Here is a 26,050-nt window from a genome sequence, read left to right on the forward strand (position 1 = left end):
TGGAGATAGGAATACATTCATCACAGAATGTTGTAAAGCTGAAAAAGAGAAAATGGATGTTCAAGGCCTGACTCAGATAAGAGGGCTCCATGAAAGTGCAGAATCACTCTTCTCGGGCCTGGGAGGAGAGGTAAGAAAAATAGATGCAAAGGCAGGGTGGAGGCTGCTTGGCTGGCTATGGGAAAATTACGGAAAAAAACTATTAGAATTGGGGGAAAACTAAGAAAAGGAGAAAGGAAGCTGGTCTGTTTTTTTCCACCTCCAGAGAACTAATGCCACTTCCTAATGAAATCATGTCTTCCCCTGCCCTCCTTCTACCCAGTACCAATGCCAACGTCATCCTGGGGAGGGGGTGAGCAGAGCCTCCATCCCAGCCAGCCCTGGGGGGTCACCAAAGTTCCCAGCCCCCAATCTCTCACCCTGCCCACCACCAGTCACAGGTAGGCAGGGCCTCCATCAGAGAGGGTCCCAGGGACTGTCACCAGGATGGCTCATGACTGCTCTGACCTTCATCCCCTCTGTCCAGGGAAGGCTCTGGATGAGCCAGGGTCGCACAGCTGCAGATGGAACCCCCTGAGAAGCGTTATTAAATACAGCCTCCGGGCTCATCTCCAGAGCTCCACTCTCACTGGGTGAGGCCCAGAGATTCTGTGGTGCAGCCAGGAGGAAGCATCCAGAAGGAGCAGAAGGCCCGGTGGGCTCAGCAAGACTGGAGTTCAAGTCCTGGACCCGCCACCTCAGAGTCCTGGACGTGGGGCAGGGCGTGTCGGAGCCCCGGTGTCCTCCTTGTAGAGTGTGAGGACAGAGGGCCCTGCAGATCCAGTCTTGCCTCTGTGGGTGGAGGCGTGGCCTCCAGAAGGCCCACCCTGTGGGTAGGTGGGAACCTGCGCCCACCCTCACCTCCTCACCTCAGGGAGGGTGTGAGACTGCACACAGGGAGCGGAGCAGGGCGGGAGGGGCCTGGTGGGCCTTGGTTCTACCTGGGGACTGAAGGGGGGCACTGCAGTGTCCCCTACCTGGAGAGAGAGAGACCACTAGCATGCTGGGTGCCCCTGGTGCCTGGGCTGGGGGCTGAGGCTTGACCACCAGCAGCTCCCTCCTCCTCCTCCTCCTCCTCCTCCTCTCTAAGGGGCTGTAGCTGGGCAGGGACTCAGGGCCGTGGACCTCTCCCTGAAGGAGACTGAACTGGTTCTGCTGTCGCCCCTTTCCCTGGGAGGAGAGAGACACTCCGAGAAGCAGGGAAAAGAAGAGAGAGACACACAGAGACACAGAGACTGACTCCTAAGGAGATGCCAAGGGGGTGGCAGAGGCAGGGAGCTGAGGGAGAGAGGCGAGGCCCCAGCTGGCCCAGGTCAGGACCAGCCCCTCAGTGTGCAGAGGGGGGCAGGGAGCCCTAGATCATGGTTCCCTTTGCACTGACCACAGAGAGGCCCTTTTGCAATATAGGGAAAGAAGCCACATTGATAAAGGAAGTGCCAGTCACGGCGGGGGCGGGCGGGTTTCAGGAAGGCCCCTACCCTCCTCAGTCCTCTGAAGGAGCCTGGTCGTCGCTCTCCTGGTGCTGAGATTCCCCGCAGGCGGCCCTTCCATAGGCCTCCCCTCTGGCCTTGAAGGCTCTGCTTGTCTTCTCATCCCGGGAGGAGGGCAAGGCCATGGGTCTGCCCTTGCTGCTGTCCCTGCTGCTGTCCCTGGCATCTCTGCAGGCAGGTGAGAGGCCGGGACTGTCCTGCCCTGCCCAGGGCCGCAGGGACCACCCCCCCCAGGGAGGGGCTATGGCTGCGTGTCCGTAGAAGTGTCCCCTGGGGTAGCCGGCCAGGCCTCCCACCCCCAACAAACAAAGAGCTGGTCCCACAGTGCCGGGTCCCCCCAACCCCTCACCCTCCTCCCCGCCCCAAGCCTGGAGAGGGGCTCACCCAGGCCAGAGGGCCAGTCCTACCACCTGTCACACATCCCCTTGTAGGTGAGGGTGGCTGACGGTCTGGGGTCACCTTCAAAGTCTCTCCCTCTCCCTCCCTCCTCTAGGTCACTGGGCAGAACCCAATCCAAGCACTGACTTTGGGATGAACCAACCAAAGGAACTCTCAGCCCCCAAGGGTGGCTCCATCCACATCCCCTTCTCCTTCTATTACTCCTGGGAATCAGCCAAGGTTCCCAACGTGAGAATATTCTGGAGATGGAAACACTACCATGGGGAGTTCATCTACAACACAACCCCGCTGTTCATCCACAAGGATTTCAAGGACCGGCTCCTCCTGAACTGGACAAAGGGTGGGCACAGCGGCTCCCTCCAGATCTCGAAACTGCAGTGGGAGGATGAGTCCAGGTACTTCTGCAGGGTGGAGGTGGACACGCTGAGACAAGGCAAGCAGACGTGGCAGTCCATCGAGGGAACCGCACTCACCGTCATCCCCAGTGAGTCCCGCTGTCCTGCCTGAGGCTCTTGGAGGCCACTGGGGTCTTGTCTCCCAGGCCTGGCCCAGGCCCCCTCTTCCTCTCTTCTCTCAAACTCCTCTCCTTGCCCCCTCTACTCCTCCCCAGGCCTCTATCAACCCCTTTTCACCTTAATCTTCCCAGCCCTGGGCTGCCTCCCTTGCCCATCCTCCTCTCTGCCCTCCAGATCCAGCCCCCTCCCTCATCCTCAGGCTTCCGCCCTCTGGGCTCCCAGCTATTCTCCTTTCTTGCTCCAAGCTGGGGCTGCACCCTCCCCTGCCCTCACCCCATGTCCTCCAGGTGACTTGACATCTTTGGGATGCGGCCGCCTCCCCTTTGTCATGTGTCCATGTGTGGAGGCTCAGCTACCCCATGTCTGTCTCCCCACGGCCATGAGCTCAGCCCACACACACACAGTAGGTGTGTGGTGGCCACCAATGGTGGCCCGAGGTGTCCTGTGTCCCCATCACCTGTTTCCCATCTCCCCCTTCCTTCTGCTGCTCTGCTCCCCAGAACACGGCCCTCAACGCTCCCACCCCCACCCCATCTCTTTCCCATCTCCTCTTCCCCCGCTTCCATCCTCTTTACCTCCTTGCCGCCCCCCACCTCTCCCTGTGTGCTTCTCGTCACACTGTCCCCGTTGTCCACGCTGATCTCGCTCCTCTGTCCTGGTCATGATGAGGCAGCAGCAGCGGTAACGGCAGCTCCCGCTGACTGTGCCCTGCGTCCCGGCTGGACACCTTGGCAGCATCAGCCCAGCTAAACCCCAGCTAACCTTCCCCACGACCCCGGTAACAGTCAGCCCTGCTGCCATCCTCCTGTTACAGGAAGGGAGACCGAGGCTCGCACAGCAAACACCTGGCCGAAGTCACTCCTGGTGCAGGTGGGGTTTGACCCCAGTTTAACCCCAGAGCCTCCCTTGTTAACCATGAGTTGCTCAGCCTCACCTACTGACCTCATCACCTTGTTGTCTTGACCTCTTTTTAACCTAATAATGGACACGCTGCATTAACAGATCTCCGTCTGTCACTCAGTGGGGTATTGGAACTTGCACCTCAGTGTAACTATCTCCAGAGCAGGGGGGAGGGGGTTCTCTCTGACAGGCAATGGCAATAAGGGTGTTGTTGTCTGTAATTTTTTAGAAAACTAATAATTGACTAAGACAGTCTGCTCTTTATAATCACTTGTGCTGGCAGTTGTAAACAGTGTCCATGATGGATTACTGCTGTTGGCCGGAAAGACACTCTCCCTGTCTCCCCTCTTGGAAAACCACCGCCCCTTCTTGACCACTATGCTCGTTTAAGAGCATACAGATAGTGACTCACAATCCGAATTAAGTAAGACAGCCTTGGATTAATATTTCCTGCACCTCCTCCATATTCCCTTAAATCAGGGGTCCGCAGCCTGTTAGGAACCGGGCCGCACAGCAGGAGGTGAGCAGCGGTTGAGCGAGCAAAGCTTCATCTGCCGCTCCCCATCGCTCCCCATCACTCTCATTACCAACAGAACCATCCCTCCCCACTTCCGAGGAAAAACTGTCTTCCACAAAATCGGTCCCTGGTGCCAAAAAGGTTGGGGACCACTGCCTTAAATGACCTTTTCTGACAGATTTTTGGTCTCCTTAGATCCCTCTTCTTTTTTTTCTAATTCCCTAATTTCCTCTCTATTCTTTATTTTTATTATTAACGTACAACATTATCTTTTGAATGTTTACTTTTTATACTTTTCATTGTAAAAGTAAAGCATAAATTCTGGCCAAGAGTTATATGCACATGTTTACCTCCACTCCCTCCCAAAATCTACCAAAATGACAGCAAAGGGAATTTTTAAGACAAAAACCAACAAGGACAAAAAAATTGCAAGCTAGGACAAAACCAAAATTTGGGACACTGGAACAGTCAGCTCTACCCACCACCAGAGCCTCCCATCAAGCCTCTTAGATAGCCTCAACCACCAGAGGGCAGACAGCAGAAGCAAGAAAAACTACAATCCTGCAGCCTGTGGAACAAAAACCACATTCACAGAAAGATAGACAAGATGAAAAGGCAGAGGGCTATATACCAGATGAAGGAACAAGATAAAACCCCAGAAAAACAACTAAATGAAGTGGAGATAGGCAACCTTCCAGAAAAAGAATTCAGAATAATGATAGTGAAGATGATCCAGGACCTTGGAGTAAGAATGGAGGCAAAGATCGAGAAGATGCAAGAAATATTTAACAAAGACCTAGAAGAATTAAAGAACAAACAAACAGAGATGAACAATACAATAACTGAAATGAAAACTACACTAGAAGGGATCAATAGCAGAATAACTGAGGCAGAAGAACGGATAAGTGACCTGGAAGACAGAATGGTGGAATTCACTGCTGCAGAACAGAATAAAGAAAAAAGAATGAAAAGAAATGAAGACAGCCTAACAGACCTCTGGGACAACATTAAACGCAACAACATTCGCATTATAGGAGTCCCAGAAGGAGAAGAGAGAGAGAAAGGACCAGAGAAAATATTTGAAGAGATTATAGTCGAAAACTTCCCTAACATGGGAAAGGAAATAGCCACCCAAGTCCAGGAAGCGCAGAGAGTCCCATACAGGATAAACCCAAGGAGAAACACGCTGAGACACATAGTAATCAAATTGGCAAAAATTAAAGACAAAGAAAAATTATTGAAAGCAGCAAGGGAAAAATGACAAATAACATACATGGGAACTCCCATAAGGTTAACAGCTGATTTCTCAGCAGAAACTCTACAAGCCAGAAGGGAGTAGCATGATATCTTAAAGTGATGAAAGGGAAGAACCTACAACCAAGATTACTCTACCTGGCAAGGATCTCATTTAGATTTGATGGAGAAATCAAAAGCTTTACAGACAAGCAAAAGCTAAGAGAATTCAGCACCACCAAACCAGCTCTACAACAAATGCTAAAGGAACTTCTCTAAGTGGGAAACACAAGAGAAGAAAAGGACGTACAAAAACAAACCCAAAACAATTAAGAAAATGGTCATAGGAACATACATATCGATAACTACCTTAAACGTGAATGGATTAAATGCTCCAACCAAAAGACACAGGCTTGCTGAATGGATACAAAAACAAGACTCATATATATGCTGTCTACAAGAGACCCACTTCAGACCTAGGGACACATACAGACTGAAATTGAGGGAATGGAAAAATATATTCCATGCAAATGGAAATCGAAAGAAAGCTGGAGTAGCAATACTCATATCAGATAAAATCGACTTTAAAATAAAGAATGTTACAAGAGACAAGGAAGGACACTACATAATGATCAAGGGATCAATCCAAGAAGAAGATATAACAATTATAAATATATATGCACCCAACATAGGAGCACCTCAATACATAAGGCAACTGCTAACAGCTATAAAAGAGGAAATCGACAGTAACACAATAATAGTGGGGGACTTTAACACCTCACTTACACCAATGGACAGATCATCCAAAATGAAAATAAATAAGGAAATAGAAGCTTTAAATGACACAATAGACCAGATAGATTTAATTGATATTTATAGGACATTCCATCCCAAAACAGCAGATTACACTTCCTTCTCAAGTGCGCACGGAGCATTCTCCAGGATAGATTCCCATATGACCCAGCAATCCCACTACTGGGCATATACCCAGAGAAAACCATAATTCAAAAAGACACATGCACCCCAATGTTCATTGCAGCACTATTTACAATAGCCAGGTCATGGAAGCAACCTAAATGCCCATCGACAGACGAATGGATAAAGAAGTTGTGGTACATATATACAATGGAATATTACTCAGCCATAAAAAGGAACGAAATTGAGTCATTTGTTGAGATGTGGATGGATCTAGAGACTGTCATACATAGTGAAGCAAGTTAGAAAGAGAAAAACAAATATCGTATATTAACGCATGTATGTGGAACCTAGAAAAATGGTACAGATGAACCGGTTTGCAGGGCAGAAGTTGAGACACAGATGTAGAGAACAAATGTATGGACACCAAGGGGGGAAAACCGCGGTAGGGTGGGGATGGTGGTGTGCTGAATTGGGTGAGTGGGATTGACATGTATACGCTGATGTGTATAAAATTGATGACTGTTTAAAAAAAAAAGTCTTCTCTAAATAAGAAAGAAGCAAAAAAAAAAAAAAAAAAAAAAAAAAAAAAAAAAAAAAAGCAGCAGCAGCAAGAATCTATAGGAAAGAAAAAAAAAAACCACAATTGGGGCCTTCCCTGGCGGCACAGTGGTTAAGAATCCGCTTGCCAATGCAGGGAACAGGGGTTCGAGCCTGGTCCAGGAAGATCCCATATGCCACAGAGCAACTAAGCCCGTGTGCCACAACTACTGAGCCTGTGCTCTAGATTCTGCATGCCACAACTAAAAAAAAAAATAATAAAAATTTAAAAAAAAATAAAAAAATAAAAAAAATTTGGGACGCTGGAAACAGATAGATGAATGTAACTGGCTCAGGAGATCAGAGTGGTTAAACACTAAGCCACCAGCGGGGACACCAAGAAGGAAGGTGATTTACACTGGAAAAAGGGTCAGGAATGGCAACCCCTAATATCCCTGAAGGTGGGTATGGAAGCAATCCAGATTATGATTGAGATTAGCATAAGGTTTTTTGTTTTTTGGCTGTGTTGGGTCTTTGTTGCTGTGCGCAGGCTTTCTCTAGTTGAGGTGAGCAGGCTTCTCATTGCGGTGGCTTCTCTTGTTGCGGAGCACGGTCTGTAAGCACACAGGCTTCAGTAGCTGCGGTGTGTGGGCTCAGTGGTTGTGGCGCATGGGCTTAGTTGCTCTGTGACATGTGGGTTCTTCCTGGACCAGGGATCGAACCCATGTCCCCTGCATTGGCAGGCGGATTCTTAACCACTACGCCACCAGGGAAGTCCCTAGCATAAGGTTTATGTTACTATTTTACAAAATGAAGTAGAATTGCATTATTTTCCATATTTCTATGTTCTGGAACCTTCTGTCTGGGAATTATCTACTCCTTAAATTTTCACAAGAATTTATCCATTAAACCTTATGAGCTTGAAATCTCTATGAAAGGTAGTTCTTTAATACTGTTCTCAATTTCTTCTTTGTCTATCCATTAAAGTTTACTATTTCTTAAATTAATTCTTTTAAATTTTTCTTTGTCTCAGAAAATCATCCACTTCACAAAGGTTTTTAGATTCTCAACCTATAACTGAGCACACATGCACTCATAATTTCAACAGACTCTTTGTCACTATTAGGTTTGCAAGAGTCTTGTCTGTTTTCTTATTTGTTTTCCCCTAAATAACCACTTCCTGAATTTTTTAATCCTTCTGCTGTTCTGTTTCCTTAAAAATGTATCCTATCTAGGTTTTCATTACTTTCTATGAAAACTATGAGTTTTCTTAGAAACTCCTCTCTGTTTTGGGTACTCTTTTCTTGGATACTGAACCTTTCATTCATTTAAAAAATATCTTCACATTTAAAATAATGAAAGTTTTTAATACTGTGAATTCAACTTTGAATGTAGCTTTAGTTTTGTAGGGTTTTTAACATGCGTTCCTATCACTTTTATTTTATCTGACATGTTAGTATAATTAAGTAATTTTTCTTTGATTAAGTAATTTTTAAATTATAAAATCTTAGTTGAGGGATGGTATTTACACTTTTATTATTAATTTCTAATAAGAGTGGACAGTGAATTTGGTCCACACTAACCCAAAGACTTTATTGGAATTTAGGGTTTTTTCCTTTTGGCTGGGTATTAAGTAATCTTTTAATGGTCTATTAAAAGAGGTGCAATCTGTTTGTAGGACTTAATAAGTTAACCTTAGAAACGCATTCCAATATACATTAGGTGCAGACAAATACTGTTTGATTCGACTTATAGGAGGTACTTAGAACAGTCATATTCACAGAGTCAGAAAGCTGATTGGTGGATGCCAGGCTGGGGGAAAGGTGATGGGGAGTTAGTATTTAAAGGGGACAGAGTCTCAGTTTAGAAAGGTGAAAAATTCGGGAGATGGATGGTGGTGAGAGTTGTACAACAGTGTGAATGTACTTAACGCCACTGAACTGTATTGTTAAATATGATTAAAATAGTAACTTTCATGTTATGTGTCTTTTACTACAATAAAAAAAAATGTTTTTAATCCTGTGATTTAGTTCACCTATGGGTGGGTGATAAAATGAGGTTCTGAGATCACGGCACTGATCAACGGTAGGGTCAGGATTTACACAGAGTGATGAGGATTCAGAGCTTCCAGCATCTGCCCTTGTTACTCCCCTCCCTGTGGGAGAGCTTCAGAGACTTGCTCCCCACCTCCCCACATTCCCCAAACTAGGGAACAAGATGTGACAGCTTCACCCAGATACCTCCAGCCCTTTAGTGAATAATTTGCATATTTCTCATGTCTTCCCAGCTGCTAAGCCAACCACCCTGGGCTCCACTACACCTAGCATCAGGGTCCCAGATGGCAAAAAGAGTTCAGAGTTGTGGTCCCTAAGTATGGAAACTACAGTTGGGTTGTCATTGGCCAGCGCTATGCTCAAAATCGCGATTTTGGGATGGATCATGTACCTCAGGTGGAAGAGAAGCAAAGGTAAGTGGTCTGGGACCTCCAACCTCTCCCCAGGATTCCCAGCTAGGTGTTTCTCAGAACCCTCCTGCATCAGAATGATCCAGGTGTCCATTAAAAATGCAGATCCCACATAAGACCATAAAAATGAAAACAAAACAAACAAACAAAAGAAAAAAACAAACAAAATGCAGATCCCTGATGGGCCTGAGGTCTGGGCTTGGTAATCTGCATTTTTAATGATCTGCTTCAGGTGGTATTTGTGTGTCATCAAGTTTGGGAACCACCACTCCAGACCAATCCCTCTTCATAAACCTGATCACTTTCCAGTTCTGGATGCTTGACTTCATTTCTCAGTCCTCGCTTTTGGTTCATGGGAGGGACACTCTGCCCTGGGAAGAGGAAGGTGAGAGCAGAAGGAACAGGAAGTTGGCTCCTATTTCCCAGGGCCTGGCTTGTAAATGGAGATGCAAAAGTAAATAAAGCACAGGCCCTGCTTTCAAGGAAATGGGGGATAAGAGGATATGGGGAGGACAGTTGCCTCAAGGGCTAACTGACCCACTTAGGAAGAGCTAGGTTGGGAGGGGAAGGAGGGGTAATCAAGGAGGACTTCCCAGAGGAAGCGACTCCTGCAAAAAGTCTCAAAAAATAAGAAAGAATTAGCCAGGCAAGTGGTGAGGGTGCTGTAGAGGTCACTGTCCTTCCAGGGGAAGGAAACCATTCTGGGAATTCTAAGTAGCTCAGGGCTGTGGAGGAGGCAGGAGATGAGAGAAGATGACCTTGGAAATCACACCCCAGAGCCTCTGATCCCAGAGGCAAAGTGAAGCAGCAAAGTGGAAACCTTAGCTTGGCCTTGCAGATACACAGTCTGCGGTAGAGGGACCGGAGGTGGGCCAGCCTGGGGTCACTCTAATGCCATGGCAGCGTGGATGGAGGGAGAGGGCCAGATCCTGGAACAGTTTAAGAGGGGAAACCAGTAGGACTTGATGATTGGATTGATAGAAGGATGAGGGAGCAGGGCTTAGTCCCATGTTTCGAACTTGGGTGAGTGAGGCCATGGTGAGCCCAAGTAAAATAGGGGCAGAGGAGGTCAAGGACCATGATTGGGAGAGAAGGATGATTCTTGAGTTTGGAATAGTTTATATTTGTGTGGCATGTGAGTAGAGATGCCCATCAGAAATTTGGATGTATGCATTCACAGCTGAAAGAGACCACAGGGTTAGAGGCATTAATTATTTATGCCACAACACCCACCAAAATTGATTTGAAATAATTTTTTAAAAATGTGCAATGAGAGATGAGCCCTGTGAAATAGTAAAGCTCAGAGGTTGAAAAGCATAGAATCTCGCATGACTGCAGCCAAACCTGCTTCACACCCTGGCTGGGTAAACTCTGGCACTATGATATGACTGCTCTGAGCCTCAACTTACTCATAGGTAAAATGGGAATAAAAATAGTACTTCCCTGGGGTTGTCATGACAAACAAAAGGCATTTAGAATAGATCCTGGTGCAGAATAAGCACTATATGAGGATGAGGACTTATAATTAATAAGTTACAATAATTAAAATGATGTAATTCTGGCATATGATAGATAAACAGATGGAATAAAAGTGAAAAGTCAAATACAAGCAGGATGAAAACAGATCCAAATATATGAGGGAATTTAGCAGGTTAAAAGGAAGCATTTCTAATCTAGGGGGAAGGATGAATAGTTCAATACATGGTCCTGGAACAATGGAGTAGCAGCTGAGAAAGAATAATGTTATCTCCCTACCTCATAATTTGCACCAAAATTGAAGATATAAATGAGGAAAAAATAACCCTAGTACTAGTAGAAAGCATGTGAAACTATTTTACAACCATGGATTGAAGATGACCAGTCTAAGTATGAAAAAGTCATGAATAAAAATATTTATAAATTCAATTACATACAAATTGTTTTTTAATTCTGCAGAGCAAAAACCACAGTGGTTGTGTCCTGGGAGTGAGGATGAGGGTCAGAGACAAAGAGAAAATGTGACGTAGTCACTAAGGAAATGCAAGATGGTATTTGAGGACCAACTCAGATGAGAAGACATAAATCTGTACAAGCATCATTGCACATGATTATGTTTTCCCCCAGCAGTATTCAAGCATGAAGGTTTAGAAACATTTAGGAATTACTGGTTAGAAGTTGTGTTCAGCTGCTAGCACCAAAGTCCAGAAGGAACAGTAAGTTAAATAACACAGAGTTTACTTTTTTCCCCCATATAAAAGGATGTGGAGCCAGAGAGCAGAAGCTACCACCTATAAGCACTCAGGCTTCTCTACCTTTCTGCTCACTGTCCTGGATCCTGGCTTCTATCCTAAAGGTTACCTCATGGTTCAAGATGGCTGCTAGGACTCCAGCCATTATTTCTGAATCCAATCAGGGATGAAGGAGGAAAGAACAAAAAGACAATTCCCCAGCTGTCTGTCCTCCTTTTAAAGAGCATCTGTGAAGTCCTACCCACAACTTCCCTTTATATCTCACTGGCTATATTTAGTCATAGGTCCCACATCTATCTGTAGGGGGGCATGCTGCCACTCCAAATAAAATCAACGTTCTGTAACTGAATAAGAAGAAGCAAATGGATATTGGGATAAGCAAATAGCATTCCCTGCCTTAGGACACATCCAGGACTGAAGATGTGTCAGCAAGTGTGGCAGAAGGACAGGGGAACACAGGAGGTCAAGGAGCCAGTGACAGGGCAGAGATGGAGAGTAGAGGGCTCAGCAGGGAGCCTGGATAACCTGAAAGAAAGTGGATCATCAAGAGACAAGAGTTAGTGAGGTTAAGCACAGGTACAGAGGGATGATGACAAAAGAGAGCTGGAAGGAAAGACAGTAGTAGCATAAAAATGATACTAGCATTTACTAGGTCAGAGGTCTCAGCTCGAGTGATTAAAAAAAAAAAAAAGGCCCAGGGTGTGGCTGAGTGGAGCAGAGGTCACTGGAGCTGGGGGAAGTGGGCAAGTCCAATGTGTTCAGAAGGTGAAGGGGCGCAGGGTGCAGGGAAGAGCTGCTCTCCTGATGGGTGTTGAGGACAAGGCAGGACAGGTGTGGGCAGCCTCAGGGTGCCTGCTGGGTGCAGGCTCAGGTCCCAGCCCTTCCCAGGTGGGTTTCAGCCGAGCTGCTTCGCTGCTCTGGTCTCTCCAAGGATGAGCTCAGGGTGGGACGGGGCAGAGAAGGCAGGCAGGAGACCGGCCTCCATGGATGACACATTGACACACTGTTGGTCCCCCTACAGGTCTGCAGACTAAAGCCAGAACCCCAGCCAGGTGAGCGCTTCTCCTCCAAGGGGGGAGGGGGGTGCTGTTTTGTGAAGCAGGAAGTTTCCTTCTGAGAACAGCACTAGGGAGCCTTTCACAGCCCCTCCCCGACTGGACTCTCCATCCACACCCTCCCAAGTCCCCTAACAGGCCAGGCTCTTCACTTCCGGAGGCTCCAGCTCTTTAAAAAATCGAGAACAGTGGACCAGCACTTTCTCTGATTCTTTCCCGGAACATCTCCCTCTGTCTTTCTCTGGCTCCCCCTTTCCTCCTTCATCCCCAGTTCATCCTGGCTTCTCTCCACCTCATCCTTCCTGAACACACCTACCACCTCCACGTTCTGTCCTCTTTCTTGCTCCTCATCCAATCTGTCCTTTTCCCCTGTGACGCGCGACCTCCAGCTGCTCCGCCCTCTGTCTTTTCTCAGAGGAACTTCCCTCCCGGCTCCCAGCCTGGCTCCCTCTCCTGGGGCCCCAGCTCCTCTTCCTTTCCTGAGCTCTCACCCTCCTCATGGCCCCCTCTTTCCTTTCTCCATCTTTCCTTCCACTTCCACGCTTTTCCTTCTCGCAGCCCCTCCCTCCTTTCTCTCCCTCCTGACTCTTGACAGCTGCCCTCCTCGGACCCCTCCCCATGGCGATGGCGTCTCCTCTGGGGACCAAGGCCTGAGCACCGCCCAGGGGACCTGAGATTAGCTTCCTGGTTCTCATGCTCCAGTTTTAACTGAGGCGCTGCGGCAGAGAGGACAGGAGCTCCCCCTCCTGCTTCTCCTCCCTGTGCCCCTGCAGTAAAGCCGCTTCTCCAGAACAATCCACCTCAGTCAGCACTCAGGGACAGGGCTACACCGCAAATGACCCCTCAACCCCATCCAGGCGGCCTCCTTCTGAGAGCCTCAAACCTCTGCCTTCATCTTCCGAGTGCGTCCGGGCAGGTCACAGAGCCCCCACCAAGAGAACCAGCCCGATGCAGGTGGTAACTCTTTTCTGTCCAGCCTCTGACACATCGCCCCCCTCCTGTTCCCACACAGGGGATCCTTCCAAAACCCGGAGGAGAAATACGAGAACACTGGGAATAAAGGTAGGTCCTGCCGCCATCATCCCCGCTCTCCACCTGGGCCTTCCTTCCTCCCCACACACCCCCTCCCCACACACGTGCCCTCAGCATCCTCCTCTCTCCCCTGCCTCACCCACCCTCCCCCAGACCCTGTTCCTGACCTAAAGATGACCTCACTACTGGAGCCCCCTGCCCACTTCTCCACCCTTGCTGCCAGGCCACCTAACCCTGGCACATCTTGATTTTTTCTAGGACAACATGCAGGCCCCAAGCCTGTATGTTTTCCAAGCTGGACACCAAGGTAAGCAGCTCAGATTAGGTCCTGAAAGAATTAAAGGGAAGTTTGGAGAAGGTGGGGTGGAAGAACAGAGGGACTGTAGTTTCGGCAGGGCATCAGCTGTGGGATTGCGGCTCTGAGATGGGACAGCTCCCCCTCTGCTGCCTAACCCCCTCCCCTTTCCATTCTCCCCCAGGATGACGACATCTTCTATGCCTCCCTCGCCCTCTCCAGCTTGACCTCACCAGCAGTGCCTCCCCACCCGCCTCCCCAAGAGGGCCCCCAGGAAGAGACGCTATACTCTGTCTTAAAGGCCTAAGGAGTGGGACTGAGTGAGGACCTGCTTAGACTCAGCTGCACACAGGGATCTCAGTTCCTCATAATCACCCTGGACAGACACAGACGACTCAGAAGCCAGCAGGTGTTGAAGGCCACCAAGGACCTGAGAGACACACAGCCACCTGCTCCAGTTCCCTCTTCAACTTCCTAGCCCTTGACCACAAAAATAAAAGTCCCTGTACAATTTGCCTGAATGCATCTAAGGAGAAAGCTGACATCACCTTCAACTTCTGTCCTTCTTGCCATAAATGAACCATAATAGATAGCTCACACCCAGATCCCTCCCCTAGTCCTTTTGTTCAGTGACTGCCTCAGGCCAGGGACCAGTAAATCCCCAAACACTGGTAGTCAGTCTGGAACCCAAGGTCTGTCTCCTCATTTAACCATTCTACTTCCCTTATGATAATAATTAGCATGCACTGTTAGTGCTTTGCCTCATTTCAGCATCATCAAGCACCCTATATGGCACTGGAGGTACCATCTGAGGCAGGATAACAAGACCCAGAATGGTTACGGTGCTTTTCCCAAGGCCATGTAGCTAATAGGAGGCTGAGGCAAGATTTGAACCCAGACCTGCCCTTCTCAGTGTCCTTCTCCTAGGACTCGGGTGTCATCACCTTCCCAGTTCCCTATACTGACAGGCCTCCCACCAGAAAGCACCATGGGCCACAGTGACACGGAGGAGGAGGGAGAGAAGCCAAAAGAAAGCAAGTGGTTGAGACGAACCAAACCAACTAAACCAGTAACCTGGTTTATTAACATAAACTGCACAACTCTGACCTTAGCCAACCAACCTCACAGCCAATGAACAAGCCCAACATTTATCAGCTTCTCGGGGCTCCTCTGAGAGGCTCTGCCTCCTGCTCCCACAGAAGGGATGAGAGAGCAGGAAGGCGGTGCGAGCCCACAGCTATTCCTCACAGGAGGCCACGGCGAGCCCCCCCCCCCCCCCCGCGTCGTCTCTGTGCTGTGGCTCCGCCCTCTGCTCCAGCTCTTCTCCAACATCCGCCATGAGCTGCTCCAGGTCCAGGTCGCTGGAGGCTCCATCGTCAGAGGGGACACTTCTAGCCTCCTGAGGCCGCGGCTCCTGGGGTGCAGGCCCTTCTTTCCCCACCATGGGACAGGCCCCGGGAGAAGCTGGTGGGGTCAGGACCTCTGGCACTATTCTAGCTTCTTTTTCCTCAGATGAGTCACTTACTGGGGCCTTGCTTTGGGGAGCTTTAAATTTTTTCTTAGGGCCTAAATGAAAAAGTGACAAAACTGAGAGTCTTTAAGTTTTACATATCAAATTCCTAAATTTCTAATTCCAAAACAATCTCCGGAAAAGATGACATTTTTCAGTAGACAGAAAATGGGCTTTGGAGTCAGAAAGACCTGGATTTAAGCCAGAGAACAGCCACAGGCTAGACACTGGTCTTAAGGAAATTTTAAAACCTTTGAGCCTCAGTCTCCTTACCTTTAAAATGGCAAATATCCAATCATAGAGATAATGAAAGAAGTAAAGGGAAATAAAGGGAACAATCATAGAACTATGTATCTAGCCAGCCCACAGAAATGTCAATAAATGTTAGTTCCCGCCTCCTCACCATTCTCCTGTCCCTGGAACAAATAAAATCACTAACCATTATGTTTCTATAATATGTGCTGCATTCATATAAAATGCTCAATTAAGACCACAAAAGGCAGAAAAAGAGTGTAAGACAAAAACAGCAACAAAGAACAAGGGCAAAAAAACCAGTAAGGAATGTTGTACGTATTAATCTAACTGTATTCATAATCACTTTGAACGCCAATCACTTTGGTCTAAGTGAACCAATTAAAAGCTAAAGATTGTCAAAGTGGATCAAAAAAACATTGCCCACCTATATGTCGTCTACAAGAAACCCACTTTAAAGATAAAGACACATATATGGGACTTCCCTGGTGCACAGTGGTTAAGAATCCGCCCGCAGGGGCTTCCCTGGTGGCGCAGTGGTTGAGAATCTGCCTGCCAATGCAGGGGACATGGGTTCGAGCCCTGGTCTGGGAAGATCCCACATGCCGTGGAGCAACTAGGCCCGTGAGCCACAACTACTGAGCCTGCGCGTCTGGAGCCTGTGCTCCACAACAAGAGAGGCTGCGACAGTGAGAGGCCCGCGCACCGCGATGAAGAGTGGCCCCCGCTCGCTGCAACTAGAGAAAGCCCTCACACAGAAACGAAGACCCAACACAGCCAAAAATAAATAAATAAATTAATTAATTAATTTTAAAAAAAAATCATGACTGCAGTTTAAACACAAGAGCCAAAATCCATGTTGCTTTAAAAAAAAAAGAATCCGCCTGCCAGTGCAGGGGACACGTGTTCAAACCCTGGTCCGGGAAGATCCCACATGCCGTGGAGCAGCTAAGCCCGTGCGCCACAACTACTGAGCCTTTGCTCTAGAGCCTGTGAGCCACAACTACTGAGCCCGTGTGCCACAACTACTGAAGCCCATGTGCTCTAGCTCCTTGTGAGTCAGTTTTCACATAATTGTCTAGAAATTTGTCTGTTTTGTTTAGTGAAATGTATTGTCACAGACATAACTTTTCATATCTGCACAAGCTCTAGTTATGTCTCCTTTTTCGTTTCTGGTATCGACCCACTCATGCTTTCTCTCTTACTTAATAAATCTTGTTAAAAGTTCATTAATTGTCTGAGTCTTTTCTTTTTTTTAATATTTATTTATTTATTTGGTTGCATTGGGTCTTAGTTGCAGGATCTTCATCACGGCATGTGGGATCTTTCGTTGTGGAGCGCAGGCTCTGCATTGCTGCACACAGGCTCCTCTCTAGTTGTGGCGCTCGGGTTCTAGAGCGCTCAGGCTTAGTTGCCCCGTGGCATGTGGGATCTTAGTTCCTCCACCAGGGATCGAATCAGCGTCCCCTGCACTGGAAGGTGGATTCTTAACCACTGGACCACCAGGGAAGTCTCCTGAGTCTTTTCAAAGAGTCAAATTTTGGCTTTTTCTATGCTTTCTACTTTGTTTGTTTTCTATGAAATTACTCATTTTATCTTTATTATTGACTTCTTTCCACTTTGTTTGGATTATTTTGCTCTTCTTTTTCTAACTTTTTGAAATAGATATATATAGCTCAGTCCATTTCAGCCTTTTTTTCTTTTCAAATAGAAGCATTAAGGCTATAAAACTTCCTACATCCTGCTTTAATTGCATTCCCCAAGTAACTATGTGGTCAGAATGTTATCTCATATCCATTTTTATTTCTTCTTTGATCCATACATTTTTAGAACTGTGTTTCTTGATTTCCCCAAATGACTTTTTCTTGTTTATCTTTCTGTTATTGTTTTCTGCAGGGGAAGTAGAGTTATTTGAAAGCAAGAAGGCCATTCTTGTAAGAAGGCAGAGGTGATACCATTGTTATTTTTTTTTCTTTTATTTGAAGACATAAACTTCTGCTTCATGAAGAACAGCTGCTACCTTCAAATAAATATGGTGGTGACTCAGACAACAGGCTGATGAGTGACAGCCTGATACAGGTAGGACAGAACTGCTGGGTCCTACCTTGGTGACTGGAAATCTCCTTCCCCTTAGAAAGTGAAGGAAACACAAACCACTGATAGATTCTTCTTTCACTACCCACAGGTCCTCTATTTCAAGATGTCCTGGCCTGACAGTAACATCCCTCAGCCCCTGGGACCCTACTCTGCCTCTAAATCTGCCTCCAAGTTCTCAGAATCTCCCTTGCTCTTGGACTTTCTCCTCCAGGAGCTCTCAGACCTGACCCATCTTCTGTACTAGCCTCCAACTGTGGGCGATGGTGAGGGATTTTTGAGCCTCCACGAGCCCCCAGACCTTCACCTACCACCTAAGGGGTCCTGCTTAGGCCAACTGTGCCCTGGCAGGCTACCTGGAAGCATCCTTGTGACCACAGACCACCAAGAGGGCAGACCCATGACCCACAGTGGAGATCTGCTTTGGGTCCTGCCCTGAAGCCCAGGGTCCCTGGGGATATCCAGGATCTGGAAATGGCACATACCTGCTATCCTTCCCCCTGCTCTGGTGCAAGTGCAGCTGATCTACTCTAACAAAGTAGTTGGTGTTTTGGAGAATATGAAGAAAGCAAAGGACCACAGTAGATTTCATGGGGTATTTCCATGGAATTTGAAAACAAGTTAATTAGAAAACACCAAAACTGACATACAAGAGGAGAGAGAGAAAGAAAGAACAGAGCATGCACGAGCTGTTGGTAAACGTCCAAGGTCTAACATACTGGTAACTGGAACTTCAGAAGAAAAGAGTGAAAAAGAATGCAGAAGAAATATTTGAAGAGACAACGTCTAAAGTTTTCCAAAATCAATTAAAAAAAATCAACCCACAGATCCAAGAAGCTCAGAAAACTCCAACACACACACACACACACACACACACACACACACACACACACCCCTAAACACATCATATTTAAACCAATGAAAACCAAAGAGAAAAATTCAAGGCAACCAGAGGAAAAATATGGCATCTCATACAAAGAGGAACAAAGATAAGAATTACAACAGGCTTCAGGTCATAAGTTAGAAGAAAATAAAATGACATCTCTGAAGTACTGAAAGAAAAACTACCAATCCAGAATACTATACCCAGTAAAACTAACTTTCAAAAATGGTGACAAGGGACTTCCCTGGTGGTGCAGTGGTTAAGAATCCATCTGCCAATGCAGGGGACACAGGTTTGAGCCCTGGTCTGGGAAGATCCCACATGCCACCAAGCAACTAAGCCCATGCGCCACAACTACTGAGCCTGCGCTCTAGAACCACAAGCCACAACTACTGAAGCCCGCATGCCTAGAGCCTGTGTTCCACAACAAAGAGAAGCCACCACAATGAGAAGCCCACGCACCACAACGAAGAGTAGCCCCTGCTCGCCGTGACTAGAGAAAGCCTGTGCTCAGCAACAAAGACCCAACGCAGCCAATAAATAAATAAATTTATTTATTTAAAAAATGGTGACAAAATGACTTTTTCTGACAAACCAATGTTGGTGAGGATGTGGAGTAACTGGAGTTCTCAAACATTGCTGATGGGAATGCAAAATGGTACAGCCACTGTGGAAACAGTTTGACAGTTTCTTATAAAATTAATATACACCAAATATCCTTCAAATACAACAACCCCAGTATAAACAAACTGGTACATCCTTACAACGGAATACTACTCAGCAATAAAAAGGAACAAATTACTTTTACATTTAACAACATGGATGAATCTTAAATACATTAAGCTAAGTGAGAGAAGCCAAACTCAGAAGGCTACATACTCTATGATCTATTTTTATATGACATTCTGGAAAAGGTAAAGCTATTTTAAAAGGAAACATCAATGATTGCCAGAGGGAGGTGACTACAAAGGATCATGAGGGAAGTTTTTAGGGTCATGAAAACATTTTGTATCTTGATTGCATTTGTGGTTATGCAATTACATGTCCATCAAAATGTATAGTTATAACACTAAAAAGTAAATTTCACTGTATGTAAATTATACCTCAGTAAGTCCAAAATTTTTAAATGACAAAAATACTTTTAATATTTTAAAATGCATTGATAGGACTTCCCTGGTGGCACAGTGGTTAAGAATCCGCCTGCCAATGAAGGGGACGTGGTTTCAAGCCCTGGTCCAGGAAGATCCCACACGCTGCAGAGCAACTAAGCCCGCGAGCCACAATGACTGAGCCCTTGTGCCACAACTACTGAAGCCCCCACGCCTACAGCCAGTGCTCCGCAACAAGAGAAGCCACCGCAATGAGAAGCCCATGCACTGCAACAAAGAGTAGCCCTCGCTCACCACAACTAGAGAAAGCCCACGCGAAGCAATGAAGACCCAACGCAGACAAAAATTAATTAATTAATTTTAAAAAAACATTCTGGGCTTGCCTTGTGGCACAGTGGCTAAGAATCCACCTGCCAATGCAGGGGACACAGGTTCAAGCCCTGGTCCGGGAAGATTCCACATGCTGCGGAGCAACTAAGCCCGTGCACCACAACTACTGAGCCTGTGCTCTAGAGCCCACGTGCCACAACTACTGAGCCCACGTGCCACAACTACCGAAGCCCGCACGCCTAGAGCCCGTGCTCTGCAACAACAGAAGCCACCATAATGAGAAGCCCGCGCACCACAACAAAGAGTAGCCCCCGCTCGCCACAACTAGAGAAAGCCCGCGTGCAGCAATGAAGACCCAATGCAGCCAAAAATAAATAAATAAATAAATTTATTTAAAAAAAAACACATTCTATCTACTTTAAATAAATAAATAAATAAATGCATTGATAATCTGTCAAATTTTAAAGGAATTATCAGAGGGCAAAATCTAAATGAAACTGGGAACTCAGAGAGTAATACACTAAAGACTGCTTTCCCCTTGAGGGCATTTGCCAAGCTCAAGAAACTTGAGATTTGGTGTGCAGGAAGCCAAGAGCAGGATACAAACCCCGAAGTCTTTGACAATGTGGTGAGTCTAATAGGAAATTGCCCGCCTGGCATAAAGTCAGGGTCTCAAAGTTCTACACCCTCATATTGTGTGACCTGGAGACCACCACCCCACACTCAAGCAGAGGATTTCAAAGAATTTGACTGTCTTCGACCTTGGTCCAGAACAGACACAGAAAATTCTTTCTGGAGAATTTATACCCACAAGCCAGCCCTTAGGTAGATGTGCAGTCCAAATTCACAGAACCATTGGTCTGAAAAATCTCAACCTGTGTTAATTTAACACACTCTAGGACGTTATTAGCCTAGATTTTTGTCAGAAGCAAAAATTTTCTTTGGAGAAGCCCACTATCAGGTGGGATTCTTCTATGCCTATTTGGTAACCTCTGAATTCAGTACCAAATTAATAGAAAATTCAATACCAGATTAATGAGCAAGGGATCTTATTTGGGTCACATTTAAATTAACCATAAGGTGTTGCTATTAATAGGGGTAACTAACCCAGAGCCAAACATGCTTATGATTTAGATCCATTAACTGTTCCTCACAGTCTCTGTCGCCTTCAAACCAGCTTTCCCATTTGTTACTTTTTGGCCATCTTTCCAATTTCTTCTTTTAGTTTTTTGCTCTTGTTAGCAGCTTTGACTTGAATTTGTCATTCCAATATCTAATATTAAATTAACTGCTTTAAAAATTATTTTTCCCCAGCTTTATTGAGGTAAAACTGACTAATAAAAATTGTATATATTTAGGTTGTACAGCGTGATTTTTTAAGGTGTACAACATGATGGTTTAATATATGTATACATCGTGAAATGATTACCATGATCAAGCTAATTAACACATTCATCACCTCACATTGTTACCTTTTTCTTGTGTATGTGGCAAGAACACCTAAGATCTACTCACTTAGCAAGTTTCAGGTATACAATACAGTGTTGAGTATAATCACCATGCTGTACATTAGATCCCCAGAACTTATAACTGAAAGTTTGTACCCTTTGATCAACATCTCCTCATTTCCCCCACTCCCCAGCCCTTGGCAACCATTTTATCCTCTGGTTCTATGAGTTCAACTTTTTAGATTCCACATACAAGTGAGATCATGCAGTGTTTGCCTTTCTGTGTCTGTCTTATTTCCCTTAGAAAACGTCCTCCAGGTTCACCCATGCTGCCAAAAAATGGCAGGATTTTCTTTTTTAAGGCTGAAAAATATTCCTGTGTGTGTGTGTATACATATGTGTATCTCACATTTTCTTTATCCATTCATCCATTAATGAACACTTATGTTGTTTCCATATCTTGGCTATTGTGGATAATGCTACAGTGAACATGGGAGTACAGATATCTCTTTAACATACTGAGTTCATTTCATTTGGATACCCAGAAGTGGGATTGGGATCATATGGTAATGGTAATTACCATGGTAATTTTATTTTTAATTTTTTGAAGAAACTCCATACTGTTTTCTAGAATGGTTATACCAATTTACATTCCCACTAACAGTCAGTACACACAGGTTCCCTTTTCTCCTCAATCTCGCCATCACCTGTTATCTCTTATCTTTTTGATAATAGCCATCCTAAACAGGTGTGAAGTGGTATCTCATTGTGGTTCGGATTTGCATTTCCCTGATGATTAGTGATGCTGAGCACATTTTCATATACCTGTTGGCCATTTGTATGTCTTCTTCGGAAAAATGTCTATTCATGTCCTTTGACAATATTTAAATTGGGTTGCTTCTTTGCAATTGAGTTGTATGAATTCCTTATATATTTTAGACATTAACCAATTATACAGTTTGCAAATATTTTCTCCCATTCTGTAGGTTACCTTTTCATTTTGTTTCCTTTGCTATGAAGAAGCTTTTTAGTTTGAGGTGGTCTCACTCGTTTTTGCATTTGCTGCCTTTGCTTTTGGTGTCATATCCAAAAAAATCACAACCAAGGCCAATGCCAAAGAGCTTTTTCCCTGTTTTCCTCTAGGAGTCTATTGCTTCAGGTCTTACATTTAAGTCTTCAATCTGTTCTAAGTTAATTTTTGTGTATGGCATTAAGTGTCTAATTTCATTCTTTTGCATGTGGTAACTAGTTTTCCCAACACTACATGGTAATTCACAAAATTGAATACTACGCATGTGAAAATGAATGAATTACAGCTACCCACAATAAATGGGTAAATCACCCCTCTTCTGGAGGTGAGCCTGGGTGCAGATGCAGAGCTTTCTGGTAAGGTGGCTTGAAGCAGAGATAGCAGGGACAATGGTCTTTGCTTTCTCTGTGAAGTAAGTGCTGCCCCCTTCCGGAAGTGAAGAGGGAATGATGTGATGTGATTGACAGGTGCTTTGGGCGATGGGAGAAGGCATAAAAGATTGCATTTAAGAATGTATATAGGGGCTTCCCTGGTGGCACAGTGGTTAAGAATCTCCCTGCCAATGCAAGGGACACAGGTTCGAACCCTGGTCCGGGAAGACCCCACATGCCGCAGAGCAACTAAGCCCCTGCGCCACAACTACTGAGCTTGTGCTCTAGAGCCTGCGAGCCACAACTACTGAGCCCACGTGCCACAACTACTGAAGCCTGCGTGCCTAGAGCCCGTGCTCCGCAGCAAGAGAAGCCACTGCAATGAGAAGTCCATGCACTGCAACGAAGAGTAGCCCCCCGCTCGCCCAATTAGAGAAAGCCCACATGCAGCCACGAAGACCCAACATAGCCCAAAATAAATAAATTAAAAAAAAAAAAAAAAAAGAATGTATATAACAAAACACGGGAATTCCCTGGCAGTCCAGTGGTTAGGACTTGGCAATTTCACTGTTGGGGCCTGGGTTTGATCCCTGGTCGGAGAAATAAGATCCCACAAGACACGTAGCGCAGCCAAAGGCGGGAAAAGAAAAGGAACGTATACAACAAAACAGAAACAGGCTCACAGATATAGAGAACAAAGTAGTGGTTATCAGTGAGGGAAGGGAAGGGAGAAGGGGCAAAATAGGGGTATGGGATTAAGAGATCCAAACTGCTATGTATAAAATAAATAAGCAACAAGGATGTATTGTACAGCACAGAGAAATACAGCCACTTGTAATAACTTTAAATGGAGTACAATCTATAAAAATATTGAATCACTATGTTGTATACCTGAAACCAATGTAATATTATAAATCAACTATACTTCAATTTAAAAAATCAAAAAATAAAAATAGAACCTAGGATAACCACCCCACCCCCCAAAAGAGAAGGGGAACTTTTAGCATCACCAATTCGTGCACTAACCCATTGTGGTATGTTGCAACAGAAAAAATGGCAACAAATTCTTTGCAGCTCCTTCTATCAAGATGGAGAGGCTATTTCCCCATCCCTGAATCTGGGCTGGCCTGCTTTGGTCAACAGAATGTGATGTAAGTGATATTGTGCAATTTCTGAGCCTAGACCTCAAGTGGCCTTGCAGCTTCTGCTCTCAAGGGGCACAGTGGGGAGAGGACATTTCCAGAAATAATGACCAACACCAGGTATCACCTAATGCTAAGTGAACAATATAGAGAAGGCATAGCTAGACTTTAAAATAAGGTTGGCACATTCAGGGGAGGTTTTCTGTAGGAGATGAGAGAGCTGAGCCTGGGTGTTTGAGATGGTGGAGAAAAGCGAGAGGATGGGGAGTGGGGGGGGAGTGGGCTCAAAGGCCCGCAGGAGAGGAGGATGTGGGTCTCTGAAAGGCGGTAGGCAGTCAGCCAAACTGGAGCGGAGAGCTGTTCTTGGAGAGAACTGGCCAAGAAAGCCTGGGTTATTCTGCAGCCAATGTCTGCCAGTGACTTGTGAGGAGAGGAAGCTGATCATATAGGTCCAGTTTTCCTAAGAGTTTTCACAGAAAAGAAGTTTGAAAGAAACAATCACTCTGGGCCCAACCTCCTAATATCTTAAGCACTTTTTCCGTCTGCTGTCAGCCCCACGCTGTTGTCCTCACTCCCTGTCTCTAAGGGATCATTTCCATCAGTGTTTGTATCCATTCACAACTCATCTTGTAAACAGCTGAAAACACAGTCAGAACAGCTTAGGCACGAAAGGAGTTGATTAGCCCAGGTGACTGATGAGTTAGCAGCGGCTCTGGCTTCCCGTGCTCACACCTGTCATCTGGTCTGTTTCTCTTCACCGCCCACTTCTGCCCCCTACCGTTCAGCTTCATTCTCTCATTCTCAGTCCCTCTTAGGTGGCCCCAGCAGCAGCAGGCTCTTCCAACAAGGGGGCAAGATGACCCATCCTCCCATGTCAGTCTTGCAGGAAAGAACGAGACTTTTTCCCTTAGCTCCAGCAAAACCCCTAAGATTACTAAGGTGACCCGTCCATCCTGGAGACAATCAGTGTGGTCAAAGGGATGTGTTGCTCTGGGTGACCAGCCCTGAGTCAAGGGCAGGATACCCATGTTCTAGAAAGTAAGTCGAGACTGGAACTTTTATCTGTTTAACTTGAGAGTGTACAGCTCTAAATAACCCGTCCCCTCCTCTCTCATCCTCCGTGCAGCCCTGAAGCCAGTGGATCTACACACCACGTATCAGTTGGGTTCTCTGATGGCCGTGGACACTGCTCGGGGCATAGTGCGGCACTGGCACGCACAGCTGGCCCCTGCGCTCCCTCCACACACCAGTGGCCTCATTACAATTGGTGGCCCATGAATTGGGGGTGGCCTGGCTGGGGGCCCCCACACCGTGGTGGTGCCTAGGCACCCACTTCACCACCTTCCCTCCGTCCATCTTTGTGCAACGACTGGCAGGGATCCGGGCCGCCGTGGCTGCACTGCTGGCCTGGGAGCCCCGCACTCTGGTGGTCATCAAACTGGCCAACACCGGCTACAAGTCCACGTACAGCAGCAACTGGTTCTCCCTCCAGGTGAACCGGCTCCTCTGAGCTGCCTCTGCTGACCATGTGGCCTTCGTGGACCCTGGGAAGTGACCTCCAGCCTGGCCCTGCATGACGGCATCCACCCGGAGAGGCTCATCGTCCACAACAAGGTGGACTTCCCCCTCTCCTTCCTCTCCCCAACCTGAGTGCTTCTGTCCATCCTGGGGCTGTGTGAACAGAGGGCCCAGGCACGGGGACCCAGTTGTGAAGAGGACCACAGCCACAGTAGGACTTCTGGGATAAGGGCAGGTGCCATCAAGCTCTCTCACCTGGAAGACCGCAATGGCTTTCGATCTAGTCCAGCTCATTCTACTGTTGCCCCACTCCAACCCCTTCTCCACTCAGAACAAGAGTATTTTAAAACATATATGAGACCAGGTCAACGGCCTGGTCTTTTGTATCAGTATAAAGCCAAAGCCTTCTATCTCAGGACAAATCCAAACCCCTCACTATGGTTACCAAGGCCCTGCAAGATGGCGCTGCCTAACTCCGTAGGCTCATTTATTGCCACTCTTCCCCAGCGTTCTGCAACCCAACCCCAAGGTCTTCTTGCTGCTCAAGTAGGTCAAGCCTGCCTCGGGGCCTTTATACCTGCTGTTCCAGCGCCTGGAATGCCCCTCTCCCATACCTCCATGTGGCCAGCTTTTTCTCATTCAGTTCTCTCATCAAACATCACCTAGGAGGCTTTTCCTGACCACTCTCCCACCCCAGTACTCTATACCCTTCTCACCCTGCTTTGTCTGCATATCAGTAAC

At 46.5% G+C, this 26,050-nt stretch overlaps 2 protein-coding genes and 1 pseudogene across 9 annotated transcripts in view; 2 read left to right on the top strand and 1 right to left on the bottom strand.

The window, feature by feature from the left end:
• MBLAC1 (metallo-beta-lactamase domain containing 1) overlaps positions 1-26,050 on the bottom strand; it is a 66,266-nt gene that overhangs the window by 38,212 nt on the left and 2,004 nt on the right. The window contains exon 2 of one of the 6 annotated variants that reach the window (XM_036825704.1): positions 14,909-15,188. The exons of 4 other annotated variants lie outside the window; for them this stretch is intronic. The gene's annotated coding sequence lies outside the window, so the exon portion shown is untranslated. Of the gene's footprint in view, positions 1-14,908; positions 15,189-23,788; positions 24,252-26,050 lie in introns of those variants that run through there. One more of the 6 variants, XM_036825705.1, reaches the window with a different exon arrangement.
• On the top strand, positions 1,524-14,156 carry LOC118881150 (paired immunoglobulin-like type 2 receptor alpha). Of its 3 annotated transcripts, none has more exons than XM_036825696.1 (7): positions 1,524-1,707; positions 2,023-2,412; positions 8,836-9,015; positions 12,262-12,292; positions 13,308-13,357; positions 13,586-13,634; positions 13,845-14,156. In XM_036825696.1, exons 1-7 carry the CDS (start codon positions 1,653-1,655, stop codon positions 13,927-13,929), a joined length of 840 nt encoding a protein of 279 aa, XP_036681591.1. In that variant the 5' UTR covers positions 1,524-1,652; the 3' UTR covers positions 13,930-14,156. The 3 variants fall into 3 exon arrangements, with proteins under 3 accessions (XP_036681591.1, XP_036681592.1, XP_036681593.1); XM_036825697.1 differs by having other exon boundaries at positions 13,807-13,937; XM_036825698.1 differs by lacking the exon at positions 13,586-13,634 and having other exon boundaries at positions 13,807-13,887.
• Positions 24,896-26,040, top strand: LOC118881673 (annotated as a pseudogene).

Source organism: Balaenoptera musculus, chromosome 15, assembly GCF_009873245.2.
Source record: "Balaenoptera musculus isolate JJ_BM4_2016_0621 chromosome 15, mBalMus1.pri.v3, whole genome shotgun sequence".
In the NCBI taxonomy this organism is placed as follows: domain Eukaryota; kingdom Metazoa; phylum Chordata; class Mammalia; order Artiodactyla; family Balaenopteridae; genus Balaenoptera; species Balaenoptera musculus.

Bases quoted from the DNA above. Each gene is read 5' to 3' on its own strand.
- LOC118881150 (XM_036825696.1), top strand. From the start codon at position 1,653: ATGGGTCTGCCCTTGCTGCTGTCCCTGCTGCTGTCCCTGGCATCTCTG. The intron at 1,708-2,022 runs GTGAGAGGCCGG...TCCCTCCTCTAG, and splicing joins CCTGGCATCTCTGCAGGCAG to GTCACTGGGCAGAACCCAAT. The intron at 2,413-8,835 runs GTGAGTCCCGCT...ATGTCTTCCCAG, and splicing joins CGCACTCACCGTCATCCCCA to CTGCTAAGCCAACCACCCTG.